The 18,222-nt window shown below is 37.7% G+C and overlaps 1 protein-coding gene across 1 annotated transcript in view; it reads right to left on the bottom strand.

The window, feature by feature from the left end:
* The window catches only part of LOC129776125 (protein pinocchio), a 120,796-nt gene extending 109,412 nt beyond the window's left edge, over window positions 1–11,384 (bottom strand). The window contains exons 1-2 of the mRNA XM_055781555.1: window positions 10,898–11,384; window positions 1,316–1,571 (exon numbers count right to left, since the gene is read on the bottom strand). Coding sequence (XP_055637530.1) covers window positions 1,316–1,532 — 217 coding nt within the window. The 5' untranslated portion in view covers window positions 1,533–1,571; window positions 10,898–11,384. The remainder of the gene's footprint in view (window positions 1–1,315; window positions 1,572–10,897) is intronic.
* Between the last annotated feature and the right edge of the window lie 6,838 nt (window positions 11,385–18,222).

Below are 18,222 nucleotides of genomic sequence, written 5' to 3'. Positions count from 1 at the left end.
TGGCTGGTTCGTCAGTTTTACCATCCATTTTGGAAGAATGTCGGAAGTGAGAATTGAACTCGTGATCTTGGATGTGAGGAAGTGAGAAGTATGGATGTTACCACTACGCCAGATCGCATCCGAAACCAAAAATAGAATAGAATGAAAACACAGATGCGAGTGAGCTAGCTTAACAAAACGAGCGGATATCATTCATTCCTAGTGCTGATTTCTCAGAAATACACACAACTCGATACGAGGAGAGGAAGCCCTCTGTATCGAGGTGTGCTACGAGAAAGGAGAGCAGCATACGAGAATTTTTTGTGCTAGTGCGGATATGGAAGAGTATACGGAATTTTGGAATATAGATATACATTGCATTTATTTAGATAAACGTATATTTCATGGAAGTATGCTTTCAAATTCCAGCAGGGTAACCTTACTGTTGCATGTTGTGGGGTTCGATCACATCCTGAAGCATGGATGACAATTTTTGTTAACATTGAGTACCGTTTTCTATTATTCATAGTAACACCGTTTTAATTCGTGAATAAATTCACAAGACATAAAATTCGTTTAGAAAAAGTGTTAACTGAAACATTGTTGCATAATTTATAATATTACTATATTTCTTTACTGTGGTGGCTGATGGCAGATAAAGAACCGCAGAGGGTTAATACAGATTTCGATACAGATTTTCTAAGAAAAAAAAACAAAAAATTAAAAGTTATTTTTTGGAACCAGAAACACAGATTTTATCATAGCAACCCTGGTGGTTATCACTCTGAATTTGGCTTCTCCCAATGCTCGGGAAGTAAGATCACCCCATTTACCTGGGAGTAATAATTGGACAAACCAATAAACAAACGAATCTTCTGGAAAGTGCATGCGTACCATTCATCAATAACAAAAGACTGATATGATAATCGTTGCTGTTTTCCCACTTCTTTTTTGGTGCGTGCGTCATAGTAGGGGTTGTTTGTTTACTTGACTCAATGTTAGCATTTAGGCAAATTTCTGTTATTTGCCAAAACGCGACAAGCCTCCTGACGTAAATACGACGAATGCAAACAGAATAATCGCAATCTTGTAGCGCATACTGATTCCTGTTTTGGAAAAAAAAACTATCATTATTCGGTGTCGTGGCGATTTATATTTCTGTTACTCTAAAAACGTGAGCGGCGAACAGTATTCGATTAAATATGCTGCTAGGTCTTAAAGTCAATGAATTTGGCTCACGTTTCGGTGTGCCTGCCTCTATATTGACAAATCACATATCCATTATTGAAGCATAAGAGCTTCGATGATACAATGCCACCATCTGATATGGGCTTACCTTTCTTGAAACCGGCTAAACTGGAAGACGAGTGCGTTACTCCTATAGTGAAACTCGTTGCAGACCGGTTAAGAACCGGAAAAGCGGGAACAACGATGTTCACTCCAGATTCTCCAGAAAAATCTGGATCATCTGAGTCGAAGGCGATATTATCCTCCCATTCGGACACAGCGGCTACCTGTTGGGCTGGATGTTTGTATGAGCCGTACGATTTCATTCTTCGGTCGTCAACTTTCGAGTCCACGCTTGCACTTGCCTGCAATGAGCAAAAAATAAATAATTGTTGGTGTCACATTTTAATTATTCCAATTTATTTATGAATGCAAGTCGGTTGGTCATTTAATTTTGAGCAGGCTCAGGGCAGATCAAAGTTCTAGAACCGTATATGAACTTTTTATGGTAAACAGTATGGAGTAAAACACTTTGAAAACTGCGGTTTTTTCATATTGAACAATGTTAGTCACATGATGATTGTATTGCATAATAGTAAAATACAAAAGAAACACAAGTTTTTGCATAAATAAAGAACTAATCAATCAAATGGATCTAAATTTGGCATGTCGGGGTTTAAGGTGCAAGAAATGTTTTTATGGTTTTTCGACACTCGTCCTCCCTCTAAGGGAACTGATCAAGCAAACGGAACCAAATTTGGCATGTGCAGGTTTTAAGGGGCAAGAAATTGTGGTACGATGCTCATCCCTTCTTTCTAAGGAAATTGGAAAAATCCGTAAAATTTGAATTCCCATATGTTCTACAATTACATCGTGACAAGCGTTATTAGTCCATTTAACGTTTGCGCTAACGAGATTGATCTTTGTTCGAAAGTGGAAAAAGAAAAAAAACTATATTATATAACTATATAAATAAAAACTTATCGCCAAATGTGTTGGTAAGCGCAAAACTCACGGAAGGAATCGTCTGATTTGAGCTGTCTACATGTATTCCATGTTATGGAGAAACATGTTGGGCCTTATTCCCGTATGCACGTACACTTACGTTCCCACTACGCTTACATCTCACTTCACTTTTTTGTACTCATTCCCGTTTCGTGAAGTGTAAGAATGAACTTCGTGTAGAAAATGGAGTGGATACCAAAATGACCCTGTGTTCATTTCCAATGTCGTTTCCAATGGCGCGTTTCAGTGTTTGGATTTCGATCAAAATCGAATGATACACAATGTGTCATGCAAGTAAACTCTCACGAACATATAACCAAATATGAGAGGATCATTCAGATACTTGTATGAATGTCAGTGATCACTTGTGTAATATTTAGTGATTAAACTAAGAGAGGAACGAAGACTGTTGATTGCATATCCGATCTGTATCAAACATCGCATACCATTTTCCAAGCCTGCATACAAGTTTGAACCACATATATCGTCCCATTTTACTATAGCGAAACCCACTGCACAGAAAAGTGCAAAGCAATAAATGATACAAGAAAAATTACGTCATCATTTACTCACCATTTGCGGAGAGCAGCGAATGGGAAAAGAGATAAAAAGCGAGAGTTTTTGCTTCTCACTGGAGCGGTGTTGCTAGTAAAACTATACGGTCTGTATGAATATACATATTTCAAGGGATAGCGGCGTTAAAAATGGAAAATATAATCTGACTACCCTCCCTTAGCCTCTATCCAGCTAAATAATCATATAGTTTGCACTCTCTGAGACTTAAAAATCAGGATCTGCTACATTAGCTGAATATGAATCTTTCGCTTTGCGTGGTCCGTACGATCCTGCTGTTTAATGATGCATGGAGAGGTCGATATGCATATGTTAGAGGCAAAGAAGAAAATAAGCTTTCTGACCAAAAGCGTATATGATAGCTTTGCTTGCATGCTGGTGTGCAATAAAGTGCGAGCCGATGCAGAGTTGTCCCGTTCTCTTTTGTGTCGTGATTTGCAACACATAACAACAAAAGAATATCGCTGGGGGAAATGTTCCCTGAAAGATCATATTTGAACGAACGAAAGCGATTTTTTCAATGAGTGGATCATTTGGCAAACACTGGCGCGTTTACATTAGGGAGATCTATAGCTATAGATGGATTTATTCACACGAAAATATATATAAACGTGTGAGAACATATATTATACACTTGCTCAGAGATATATAATCACTATGAATAGAATAAATTCAGGCATATGTAAAAGCTGGTGAATTTCTCACTGGTTCTCACCATCACTAAAGTTGGATGCAGTTCTACTTCAGTTGAATACATTCACCGAAAATATGAATATATTCAGTATAGAAGTTCGCGCTAGTGTAAACGGTTGATGCGATTTCTATAAATCTCATCATATTTCTTCACATGAATATATCACTAGTCTATACCCACCGTAAGAGAAACGTCAGTTGTATTTTGTTTTGTTTATCCTCGAGTTGTGTTGATACACCCAGAAAATGGATTACTAAAAAAAAGCTTCCGAATCCTTTGTAATGCAAACAGTAGAATGTACATATTTTCTGTAAATATTACCAATCGTTTGTAAAATGAGTGTCAGATGCAATACACATCCCTACCAACGATTAATTCATTTTACTTCGCGGTTTAGTAACTTTTACGATTATCATTACAGGCAACCGCGACGAAAATGAAAATATAACTTTATTAGCCTAACTACCGAGTTGTTAATTGAGTTGCACGGCACTACTTTCCGATAGTGATTTCTTCACAAAAGAAGGTCGTATTAACTCAGATTCGAGACAGGTAAGTAATGTTCGTGAAAATCAATTCAATTTATCTTCTTTAATTAATATTGATATATATTGGATAGCAATTATTTGTGCTCGTCTGCTGCGGGAGAATGCGAAGACATTACTTCAATAATAAGGAATCTGGGTACTTCGATACACAAAACGAGCCCTGTCGAGTCTTAGTTCTACCTTTATCCTGTTGGATTTGGTCAAGGACAACTTCATAAACGTTTTGCAGACGATTGTGATCGGTGGTTCAATCAATTGGATGTTTTCCGGATTCGTCACGACGCAGGTTCTGTATCCACTGACTCTGCGCGTTAAGTCAATGTTGCAACGGGGCGTTGAGCTAGCCTCACTTAATGCCGCCTGGGTGTCGTCAGCTTCGTGATATCTCCAGAATGTGTTTGGCTGAGAACTAATTACACGCTGGTCCTGGGAGAATTGAGTAGTCTGTCGTAGCTATTTGTAGTAATAATTGTGTATTTTTTCCTAATTTGTAGCCATGGATCAGACCCAATTGATGCAGGATCAGCTGTCGATAGTTCAGATAGTTCAATAAATAATTTAAATAGATTAGATAGTTCATTTATTGAATAAAGATGCATACAAAAGCTCAATAAATTCATAACAATATATGCATAAAGGTTGGGTTAACATAACGGGCTTGATTCTCGAATACACTTCACGGTGGAAACGGAATGAAATATATCAGCGATGACAACGGTACGGTGTCGACATCTGGATACGAAATTAGTTTCCCACTAAAACTCATCATTATAAAATCAAATTATCTTCAGATGAAGTTTTTGTATGAGGTTATTATATCACATAAAAAAAACAAAGTTTTCCACTCACATTGAATACCAGTTTGATACGAAGAAGTTAATTTTCGTTAATGATTTTTGACGTAGGACTACGTCTTTCATTTCTATACCGGGGTGTAAAATCAAAGTTTCGAAAACGAAAGCGTTACGCCGGAGACCGAGATTTTGAGCGTTAATAGCTCCTAAACAACTGAACGAAATGGTATGATAAACACTTCATTCAAAAGATAAAATGTCTACGCGTTCTATACTTGTTACTTTTTGATCCAAAAACTTGTTTCAATAGTCTTAAAATTGCTTTCAAAACAGGCTATTGAAATCACCAATCGGTATATAAGCGAGCACCGCTCGGATATCCACTCAGTTCTAATTGAACAGCGATTGGAGCATGTTGTCGCTGTTGTGGTGAAACTCTTCGTTTATCATGAAAGCGCGGATGAACGGTGTCACCAAGAGCCTGTTTGTGCACCTTAGGCCAGACGTGAATCCATCAGGAGGAGAGTGATGCCACAAACGGTTCCCCGGGATGATCTCGAAGCAGCCGCTGCACACACACACACACACACACACATACACGCGCGGAATTCTTTCCGTTTGGATGCCATTCAGCATCGAGAAAGATCCGGAAAATAATCTGCCAGTTCCTCTGGGAATTTAAAAATACATTCATGTGAAAGAGTTTATTTGAATGTTTTCTATCCATGTAACACTGTGACCAAATATAATACATTTGGTTTTGTGATTTTTCAATCAATTGCAATTAACAGGATAGCTTCTGAAGATTATTCTTCCGCATCAGTAGGATATTTTCGTATACAATATTGGATGCATAAAACCTTGTACCTCCAACGTAATGCTCTCGTTTTCGAAATCCCCCAAATATTCATTTATCCATTCATTCAGAATGGATTCAGATTCAACTTCCAACAAAGGATCACTGAATCAACGATAGTCCTACGTAACCATTGCGGTTATACCATAGATATAACCCACTTTCTGTTTTTTTATTTGAAAAGTGCTCATTCTGCCTGAAAACTCATTATTATCTTCGACACTTCACTAACTCGTGAAACGTAGTTCAATGGCGTACCGTTTATTTCGTTTCCACCGTGAAATGTATTCGAGAATCAGGCCCAACACGTTTTGGGTATATGTTTAACCAATGTTGAATCGACTGCTTATACTTGGTTATATTGGCCGATTTTACATTTGTTTACCATTGTTATCGCGTAATATGTAGGAAGAATTCGTATTGCAAAAATTTACTAAATATTGGTAATATTTAACAAAAAGCTCGTCATATATACCAACTTTTCGGGAGAGTGTATGATCGGCGATTATGATGAGCACGAGGAATCGCTGTTTACACAAAAGAGATCGCGAAGTGTAAACTAGAATAACATCGGTGGATGAACTCGGTGTATTGATAATGAATTCTACCAAATGTTTACAGTGGCGTGTAATCCGGAATAAGGTTGTACTCACTACACATTGTTTTCACGTGTAGTGTATTCGGGAATAAGGCCCGTTATATGCAAGTGATTGGAAAATCTTGAAGGTAAATTTTGTCTGAAAATAATTTGCTATTATAATGACGAGTTTTGGTAGAAGTACTAGGAAATTTATACTAAAAGGAAATTGTATAGTATCAATTAAAATATTAATCAACGAACAGTTCTGCGATTAGATCCATGAACGATTGCTTAGTAAGAAAACGTGAATGTTTGAAGGTATTGATAACAAAAAATCCGCTTTAAGCGGGACGAAGTTTGCCGGGTCAGCTAGTAACATAATAATATAACGACAAACATTATAGCGAATTTGTATGTTTGTACTTGGACAAATAATGTTGCACGACAAGCATTTAAAAATAACTACTGAAAAACAATCCAAATATCCGCACTTCGTGCTAAAGGCAGATCATTATTGTTTTTACTCGTTGAATTGTACTAATAACAATAATAACGCCCGAAAGAAACGGAAACGCAAAACGACCGAAGTACAACTTCATGTTGTTTTGATGTCGTGTAATTTTCAATTCCAAGGGGAACTGGCAGATTATTTTGCAGCAACGATGACATCTTTCCGAATTCTTCTCGATTGCTCGATAACCACCAAACGAAATAAGTGGCACGTGTGTATGTATGTATGTGCGTCGGTTGCTCCGATGCCTCAAGGGGAACCAATTTTCAATGCTGGCACTCTCTTGGTCGCCTTCTCTTCTCCTGATGGATCGGCTTTTCTGTGCTCCCTCACAGTTCGAAACATACTGAATACGTTTCAGGTCAGGTAATGAATTATAGAAACACTTTTTCAGTCCATTCGTCTCTAGCCTTGAAAAAGACTCTTGGAAAACTTTACTCTTCCAGCACTACACCTCCACCCTCATTGCCTTGAGAAAGGCACTCGTTTTTGAATTTTATGCATTCAATATTGGATACGAAAATATTCTACTGATGGGGAAGAATAATCTACAGAAGCTTTCCTGCTAATTGCACTTGATTGTAAAATCACAAAACAAAATGTAATTGGTCGTATTAGTATATGAATAGAGAACATTAAAATAAACTCGCTTGAATGTAATTTTCAATTCCAAGGGAAATCTGCAGATTATTTTGCAGCAGCGATGACATCTTTCCGAATTCTTCTCGATGTTCGATAACCACCAAACGAAACGAGTTGCGCGCGTATGTGTGTGTATGTGGCGGTTGCTCCGAAGCTTCAAGCGGAACCAATTTTCGAAGCTGTTACTTTCTTGGTCGCCTTTTCAGTGACATGCTCCAATCGCTGTTCAGTTATAACTGAATGGATTTCCGAGCGGCGCTCGCTTATATACCGATTGGTGATTTTAATAGCCCGTTTTGAAAGCAATTTTAAGGCTATTGAAACAAGTTTTTGGATCAAAATGTAACAAGTATAGAACGCGTAGACATTTTATCTTTCGAATGAAGTGTTTATCATACCATTTCGTTCAGTTGTTTATGAGCTACTAACGCTAAAAATTTCGTTCTGCGGCGTGATGCTTCCGTTTTCGAAACTTTGAGTTTACACCCCGGTATAGAAATGAAAGACGTAGTCCTACGTCAACAAATATTTCATCGCCTAAAGAAAAGGTATGTTGTTTTCATTCACATTGAATACTAATTTGTTAATTTACAGAGATGTTAATTTACATTTATAATTTTATTTCATAAATCCATTGTTATATTCGGCGCTTCACTAATTCGTAAAAGGCGCTACTAGAGATGCCTAAATTTTTCGTTTATTCGATTATCGATTAATCGTGGGCCATTTTTGAATATTCGATTCATTCGAATAATTGTCTTTCAGTTTTCGATTAAATCTAGCGTTCAAGTATCTATCCTTTTTACATTTTATCACCGATACAAAAAATGTCCAATATACTGATTCGAATATTAAGCACTCAGCTGTTACTTCGGACGCCACTTTCCTCTGACACTCGATACGTCCAAAGTAACAAATCAATCAAAACAACACAAAGTCGCACTTCGGTCATTTTGAGTTTTTGTTATTTTCGGGTGTTGATATTGTTTTTAGTGCCATTCAACGAGTAATAACGACAATGATATGCCTTTAGCACGAAGTGCAAGCATATGGATCGTTGTTCAGTAGTTATTTTCAAACTCTCATCGTGCAACATAATTTGTCCAATGTACAAAGCTGTCAGTCAAAACGTCCAATGTAACATTTTTCACTCGGAGACTTCAATTTCAAACTAAAATCACATAACAACAGTCACGATTGGTTTTTCAGAGTTATTATTGACTGCTAGTGGTAAAAGTAGCGATAAAGATCATTTCCTTTTGGAACAATCCGCGAAACAATATTCCGATTTTCAACTTCGTTTTTCTCGAGTTGATGTGAATGTTACATAGGACCTTTTCAAAAGTTACGCGAGGAATGTTTTTTTTTGTAATAATAATGAACAGGCATTGATAATAAGAAAAGATTATGATGTCATAATTTTAAGTTACATTAAATATAACTCTAAAATAAACATAGTGCAGAATAATGATTTTTGAATGAAATGGTATTTCAGTATATTGATAAATTTGCCATTTCTCGCGTAACTTTTGAAAAGGTCCTATGTAACAAATGTAAACAAATCGAGTTAATGGACGCACGCTATAAGTTTTTAATCATTGAATGTATTACAAAAACAATCGTTCACGTATCTATCTACTTCATCTTTTTGCCGATACAAAAAATATCCAATGTACAGATTCGGATTTTAAGCACTCGGCTGTTACTTCGGACGCCACTTTCCTCCGACGGCCGAAACATCCGAAGTAACAAAGCAGTCAAAACAACTCGCAGTCGTACTTCGGTCGTTTTGGAATTTGTTTCTTACAGGTGTTGTTATCGATTTCAGCGCAATTCAACGAGCGATAACAATAATAATCAGTCTTTAGAACGAAATGCTGATATTTGGATTGTTGTTTATTAGTTAGTTTCAAATTCCTATAGTGCAACGTAATTAGTCCAAAGTGCAATCGCGGGCAGTCAAAACGTCCAATGTAACATTTTTCGCTCCGAGGCTTCAACCATAATCTCGAATCACGGATCGACAGTTACGATTGGTTTTACGGAGTTATTCTTGACAGCTAGTGGTGAAAACAGTGATAAAGATCGATAGCTTTTAAGACAATTCGCAAAATAATGTTCGGGTCTTCAACTTCGTTTTTCTCGAGTTGGCGAAAATGTTACATTGGACCTTTTCAAAAGTTACGCGAGATTTCATGATTTTTGACCACAAATATGGTAGATTTTCTATGGCACTCTGAAGTTGAATACTACCACTTTAGTACGGAAACTTAGACCAGCTCCTTCAATGCCGCCTTCTACTCCTGCAGACGCTGAATTACTCTTCCCCGTCTCCTCTACCACCAGGGGATTATTTTTGTTTTGCTTCAACCGTAAATTATTTAACATATTCGTGTATTATTCAAAACACCATAACGGCTAAACAAATTTTGCACTGTACTATTCGAAAAAAAAGGTTCCTTTTTCATAATTTGCGATTACTGTGATAATTATTCGATGTATTCATAGTTTGATTTCCATTATTCGATACAAAATAACTCGATTAAAATTGCAGATATTCGATTATTTGAATGAATCGAACGATTAATCGACATCTCTAGGCGCTACACGTGCAACGTTCCGTCACCGTAAAGTCAACGTAAATAAAACATCAAATATTTTTTCCATAGAAATCGTATGATCGCACTCACATACACCATCTACGGTAACTTCGACGTCGGCAAAATAAGTCCAAGAGAATAGTTGACGGAACGGTGACGGTGGCGTTGTATGTGTACCGCACTTAAAACGAAGCTCAATGCCGTCATAAAAAAATCCGGACCGGAGTTATCTTTCAAACTCAGATCAGCTGATTGGTTGATTTTTTGTAAACAAACATTCGTTTCCAACAAATTGTACAGGGTTCTCAATAAATATTTAAAAATGGCGTAAATACATGTTACGGGTGTAGACGGTGTAGGAATGTAACGTTAGAAGTTAGAGACCATTTGGAATCCAAATTTTGGATACCAAGACACCTCACGTGTTTCGGCATCCCGGTTAACCCATTACTGCCCAGGTGTAGGTTATGTTTAATTTGCGGCTTTTGCGGGAAACTCGAACTTTGCAAGCAAAACACAAAAAACACTCTTCAATTGTCATGTGGTATCATTTAAAATGCGATTAACACTTTAGTTTCATCAAAAACAGTTTTTGAAAAACGGGCATTTTTGCGTATTAAATTTCATACGCTGGGCACTAATGGGTTAATTGCATTCAGCCGAAGTAAATGCAAAACTATGAATAAGAAACCATTTGGCAGTATTGTCTCAGCGTGCAACAGCTGGGCGCCGTATAAATGTCGCTTGTCCACCATGGATATACGACAGCAAAGCGTGCGACACGCACGGCGATACAAATGCTACATAAAAATAAACACCAACACCAATAAATGCCAAAAAGCAGCGAATGTTTTGCGTTAGCTATTTTCTAATTTAAGATTTACTCACCTATTCTTACAATTGCAATTCCCACAATTTCCGTACCGCCGGACTTATCAAACACTGTTGGACTATAAAACAGATGATTCGATGATTCGTTCTCCACCACTACCAGTTGTGATGTCAGCGAAAACAATGTGTGTACCGAACAAATTTACACGTTTAATTTATACAAATTTTCATACACAATATGCACCGAGCGGATCGAAATCAGATGGTTGCTATCGAAAGTACAGAATCCCAAACACACGACACTTGGGAGTATATATTAGCTGAGAATACGGTATGTAAATAAATTTGGTCGCTTTATGTCAGATGCACTCCGGTTAACCTATTAGATGCAATATCGGGAAGAGCCTATTCCGGTTCACAACAAGCGGTGAATGAAAATGTTGCTAGCAACGCTATCCAAACTAATACCACTTAACATCCATACGGATATAACCAAAATTCCTCCGAAACCGTCTTTTGATTTACTGCAACACAAAAATGCAATTTTCATACAAACGATATAGAAGTCATCGGCCGAAGAATGTTATTATTCTTCTGCTTTGATATACATGAAAGGAAGTGTGACTGCATGACGGTGAAGTAGTGCAACGTAGAGTATGTCGCACGACAAGCACTCCGAATACAGAGTTCAGTGACTATCAATAAAGGTACGATTGTTCATATTGTAAAAATGTATTGAATGATGAGACAAACAGACGGCATTCTTTTTGTGGTGGGATCGAAGAAGACTTCGAATTTTTATGTTCATCAATTAATTTTTTGCCGAACAGCATTAGCAATGTAGTTCAGCGTGTATCTCAGGACTGTTCACGCGAAAAATAATATATACTTTAACGCGAGCAATGTATTTTTTTTTGACGTAGGACTACGTCTTTCATTTCTATACCGGGGTGTAAAATCAAAGTTTCGAAAACGAAAACGTTACGCCGGAGACCGAGATTTTGAGCGTTAATAACTCTTAAACAACTGAACGAACTGGTATGATAAACACTCCATTCGAAAGATAATAGGAGAACTAGTTCTTTTGAACAGTTCACTCACTTTTTTGCACAGTAGAGGGATATGTCAAAGCAAGTATAAAAAAGTGTGGGATGTTATGTAAGACTGTTCTGTTCATTCATAAAATGCTATTTATTAGCAAATAATTATTCTCCGAATTTTGTGAAAAATATCTCAAATCAAATATTGATTTTGAAATGTTGATTTAGTTCGAACCGTGATTTACTTTTCTCAGCACAAACTAGCTTTGTATGCTCTTCTTGCGATGTTTGGCAATAGCTGCTATAGTAAAGCTATACCAAAACGCGAACGCCTATCTCAAAATTATGGAGCACAATATGATATGATAGAAAAAATATTCATTTTAGCGACCCGAATATTCATTTACTGTTTAACAAGACTGTTTGGAACATTTCGTTTTCGTATGTATTTTCTTGGGGAGGTCGATTTACATATCATCTTACTGAAATATTAACTCAACTCAACTCTCAACTTAAAAATATGAAATTATAATTTTGTTTGATCAATAATCAAACAATTCAATTTAAAAACCATCGTATCCTGAAATGCTGCGTTTTATTATGAAAACGACAATACAGACATCTTTTTTTTGTTGTTTCATGGGGCTATCGTTTGTTTCCCTTCGTTAATTTGAGGACCATTCACCTTGCAACACCATTCATCTATCACTCGTTCGTTTTCTTTCCTCTTATACATCGATCCAGCCGTACGGCACCCGCCATGTTTTTGATGCCAACATCTCAAGCGTCAAAAGTATTTGTTTTCTCCAAAGGTCTTAGCTCCAAAGGAGCGATCCGCGTTGACGACATTGAGCTTCGTTTACTAGTTTAGGGGAGCGTCAAAGAATAGTTGATTTTCAGTAGGAATGAACGTTTTCAAAATTAAAATTATGAATGAAAATTAGCTTTTCCATATGAAATTAGTATTCTACTTAAATTGAAAACATTTTTGTTTGCAGGTGGTGAAAAAGTCTCATAAAAAATTGTTTATGAAGACAATTTTATATTATAATGAAAAAATTCAGCAACAATGTTGGAATTTTTTAGCCATATGGTTGAATGAAAGTCAGAAATACGTGTTTCAAGTAATTAAATAAAATGATGTGAAATTTTTCATTCAAATTTCAAAATTTAAAAACCGGTTTCGTGTTTGGGACCCAAATAATGGCCCTAATTTGAAATCGCCACCAGACACCATCGCGAATTACCAATTTACCACCATCTGACATATCGTGATGTCGATGATGGACTTTTACAGCAGAGGGATAGTGAGATATGCGGTGACGGTAGGTAGAGTGAGATAGCGATAATCGTGCCATACACCTGCATCGATCACCCCACACAGTTCGTTCGGAACTGTATGCACAGTTCAGCCAGCGGTCAGTTCGTTCTGAACTGTATATACCGTATATATAGTTCCGCCAGCGGTCATCGTACACAGTTCGTTCTGAACTGGTTCTGAACTGCATACACAGTTCATCGTTCACCGTACACGGTTCGTTCTGAACTGAACTGTATACACAGTTCAGTCAGCGGTCAGTTCGTTCTGAACTGGGTATAGAGTTCATATGAACTGTTGCCCAGTAGAAAAGAACGACCGTTCGTTCACTCTTTTTGGTGAATTAGTTCTTTTGAACAGTTCATGAACGGTTTGCCCATCTCTAGATTGGAGCATGTTGTCGCTGTTGTGGTGAAGTTATCTCTTCGTTTATCATCAAAGCGTGGATGAACGGTGTCACCAAGAGCCTGTTTGTGCACCTTAGGCCAGAAGGGAATCCATCAGGAGGAGAGTGATGCCACAAACGGTTCCCCGGGAAGAGATCAGAGCAGCCGCCACACACACACATACACGCGCGGAACTCTTCGTTTGGATGCCATTCAGCATCGAGAAAATTCCGGAAAGATTCAATCGTAGCTGAAAAATAATCTGCCAGTTCCCCTGGGATTTGAAAAATACATTCATGGGAATGAGTTTATTTTAATGTTTTCTAACCATATAACACAGCGACCAAATATTTTTCAATCAAGTGCTATTAACAGGTGGTTATCGAGATAGCATTAACCACTGGTACGCTTCGAGTATCGAGGAAAATCTCGAAAGAACTAATCGTTGCTGAAAAATACTCTGCCAGTTCCCCTGGGAATTGAAAAATACATTGATGCGAAAGAGTTTATTCTAATGTTTTCCATCCACATGACACTGTAACCAAATACATTTGGTTTTGTGATTTTTCAATCAAGTGCAATTAGCAGAAAAGCTTCTGAAGATTATTCTTCCCCATCAGTAGGAAATGTTCGTTTCCAATATTGGATGCGCGCGCAACGGAAAATGTTTCGCATCGCGAAAAACATAATTCCCAATCGATTATTGCTCAGTCGCTGAATGTTTCTAACTTCGCCTCTAGTTTGCCTTCCAAATTGCCATCGTAAACCACACCTTCTTTCTATTCAATCACGGACAAAAAGCATACTTAAGCGATATTCTGGTGGTGAAACGCTTTCATTTTTCGTGAGGACATCGACAAGACAACATCGTTACTGAACGAGTTGAACGAGCTGGATGAGCTGGATGGTGAGGGATCAAGGGATTCATTGCCTGGCCTGACCTAACCTGAAACGCATTCAGTTTGTTTGGGACTGAGACAGAGCGCAGATAAGCCGATCCATCAGAAAGAGAAGAGAAGACGACCGAGAGAATACGAACATCGAAAATTGGTTCCGCTTGAGACATCGGAGCAACCGCCAGAAACACACACACATACACACACATATATATACGTGCGCAACTTGCTGGTTATCGAGAAGAATCCAGAAAGGAGTGATCGTTGCTGCAAAATAATCTGCCAGTTCCTCATTGAAATGGGATTGAAAATTACATTCAAGCGAAAGAGTTTATTTTAACGTTTTGTATCCATATAATATTGCGACCAAATACAATTGGTTTTGTGATTTTTCAATCAAGTGCAATTAACAGGTGGTTATCGAGTTAGCATTAACCACTGGTGGTGGACTTCAGGAAGAATCCGGAAAGATATCGCTGCTGCAAAATGATCTGCCAGTTCCCCTTGGCATTAAAAATAACATGCAAGCGAAAGAGTTTATTTTAATGTTTTCTAACCATATAACACTGCCACCAGTTACATTTGGTTCTGTGATTTTTCAATCAAGTGCAATTAGCAGGAAAGCTTCTGAAGATTATTCCTCCCCATCAGTAGGATATTTTCAAATCCAATATTGGATGCATAAAACCTTGTACCTCCAACGTAACGCTCTCATTTTCGAAGTCCCTCAAATATTCATTTATTCATTCATTCAGAATGGATTTAGATTCAACTTCAAACAAATGATCACTAAATCAACTATAGTCCTACGTCACCATTGCAGTTATATCATTGATATAACCCACTTCCTGTTTTTAACATTAGAACCACCCATTTTTTTCAGTTTAGCTGATATAGGTAGGAACTTAATTTTAAGTATAATGTGAAGGGAATAATAACAGGCTTCGCTCTAGACTAAGGCAAGACTCGACAACTGGATCCCTACTCTTAAGGCGCGTCCACATTATGCCGAATGATGCCGATTGGCCTATACCAGGCGGCATATTCGGTTCGTTATGTAATGTGGACGCCCCATTGGGTGCACGAAGCCAAAGTCCCATCGGATGCACGAAGCCGTCACGAACACACGAAGCACTATGTCGTCAACGCTAATTTACTTCGTTTTGTTTTGGTTCGACTTTCTCGAACCGGACCCACTTGTTTCGGGTTGGGTTCGGTTTGATTCGAGTCGGTTTTCGGCACGTCGGCAAGCCCGGGCGGTACGTCCACATTTAGTCGGCTTTACCGGACGGCCAAGGCCGATTGGCGTAATGTGGATGTGTCTTTACTCTTCGACCAAGTGCGAGCAACAGAGATGCCGAATCAGTCGAGATGTCAAATTTCCAAATGAGATCAAGTTTCTGAAGGCTATTTTTTCACGTCCCTGTTTTCGTATCATATATTCTATGAATTGGATACATTAGGATAATGTAAAGCAAAATTGTTGCGTATTTCACAACAAATTGTATTTTTCTGTGATGCTTTATCATGAAAACTAGTGTGAGAGTATATACCATGAGTACATTATGTAGAAGTTTATTTTCAAATATTATTGGCAACCCTTTAGAAATGACCAATCCGCAAACCGGTCCGAATTCGACCCCCTATTGTCTGGTCTTGTCTTAGGTTTTAGAGACTAAACATTTGAACTTTATTGCTCTCTTCTGGCTCGAAACATTCGAAAAACAAGAACGCCAGTGTTTGATAACTATAAAACCAGATGAAAAACTTTCATTTATTAACAAAACCAACATCAATTTAGCATGAACTGCAGCGAGTTTAAAACTTGTTAAATCTATTTGGCTTGCTTTCGACCAAGCTACGGCATGTGTATTTTGTTCCACACAGAGAAAAGTGCCCGTTTTAGCCCTTAAAACTCTCAAACTGCTCATTAGTTGCGTTTACTTTTAATTTGATCACTCCCCATATATTTTCGATTGATTAGATAATCAAGCTAGAAAGTTCAGAATCTGAAGCCCCCAGTCAACCATGAGCCTGTTTCTAACTGTATTAATTCACGGATATAATTCGTTTTCGTCGCATAATTTGTCTAGAATTTATTTAGGTGATGACTATTCTATTTGTGTGAATCAATCTCAAAAACATAGATGAGCTAAAGAAAATAGAATAAATAATAAATTTCTTTCCTTAAAGCCCTGTGTTCACCTTGAACTCCTTCGATTTTCTTAGGAAGATCCAAGTGAGAATAAGACTAAATTTGGAATGAATCGTACGTCGCCAAATCCCACAAGGAGAGCCCAGTATTGATGAGGACTGCTCAAATCATCTTGGCTCGTAGATTTCGGCCATATTTTTCACCTCTACGCCTGATTTGTTTCGCCCGACCCAACGTAAAGGTCTCCCGGTATCGTTTGATCCTGACCACGTCGAGTTCTCAACGTGAGTTTGTAGAATTTTTGAAACACACTTTATCATGAAATTTTTATATTCAGTCTGAAGGAATGGTTGTAAGACAGAATCTGATAATATCCAAAGGCTCTAGAATTTTTAACAATCATTGAAGGATTATGTGAATATTCAATCTACAAACAGTCAGTAGTATGCTATCGGGTTATCTGTACAGTTCGTGCTGCCACTGGTGATGACCAAATCGAGAAAATAATCAATAATAATTCTTGGTATACGACACAAATTCACTATTGATACCTAAATCCTAACCATTCGACCACCGACAGATTTTGATATATTTAGCGCAAAGTTCTTTGCGTTCTCTTTGGTTGCTTGCAGACACGAAAATTATGATAACCTTCTCGCATACGGATTCTCCGAAAGGTACTTTAGTTAGAGTTGCGTTTTTCAGTGATTTTGTAGTCCAAGAGTCCCGGGTTGTCCTCAATTGTTCTCAATACCTTCAACCACAGCTTCCGATCGTAAGTTCTGTGGAACCTGCATCTGCCATTGGAAAAAGGATTGAGAGATCTTGAATCGATATTTGAAAGATCGATATCTTCTTTTCCGATTTCCGATTTTTCGGATCGATTTTTTCTATTCTAAAAAATCGCGAAAATCGATCTTTTCTTTTCGATCTTTCCAATCTTTTTGATCGCAGAAAAAGATTTGTAAATTTGTTTTCCAGTGAACTTTGATTTTAATCCCAGCAAAAACATCTTGAAAAAATTCATTAACATTGGATCCCTTTCAAAGTTGTCATATTAGTGGTCGTAAGCTTAGGAGAAGCAGTTTTGTATGTTTAGTCATTACAAAACAAGTGTACCATCACACCAGTGGAAATTGTGACGAGATGGATGGTGACATTTGGTCCAGCTGAAGCGTTCTTTTCTAGAACTGGGTCTACTACCAATATTTCGACTAAATACCAGACGTACGTCACGGTTGGATTCAACGGGATAGTCGTCAGCGTAGTTCTGGAAGAATGATTTGTTTTTGTGACCTTCATCTTGAGAATCAAATTGAAATGCGTTTGATGTTTTAATAGAAACTGAATGCTCAAGTTATGCTGGAGAGAAGCGAGCATGGAAATTTTCTTTTCAATCTGGCAACGAGTGATGAGTCGAAAATTTCTCATAGAGAGGACTCTACTGTGTAAGAAGAGGGATGTATCTAAATTCCAAAAAATCCCGCAACTTCCGATCCTTCATGTTTGGTGTGTCAATAACAACTGACAACAACGGTCATGAAGTTCGAAGACGCATAGTCAACGAAAGTCGCGCCTACTATGGCC

Source organism: Toxorhynchites rutilus, chromosome 3 (genome assembly GCF_029784135.1).
Source record: "Toxorhynchites rutilus septentrionalis strain SRP chromosome 3, ASM2978413v1, whole genome shotgun sequence".
In the NCBI taxonomy this organism is placed as follows: domain Eukaryota; kingdom Metazoa; phylum Arthropoda; class Insecta; order Diptera; family Culicidae; genus Toxorhynchites; species Toxorhynchites rutilus.
This window is presented reverse-complemented; position numbering and strand designations above follow the sequence as displayed.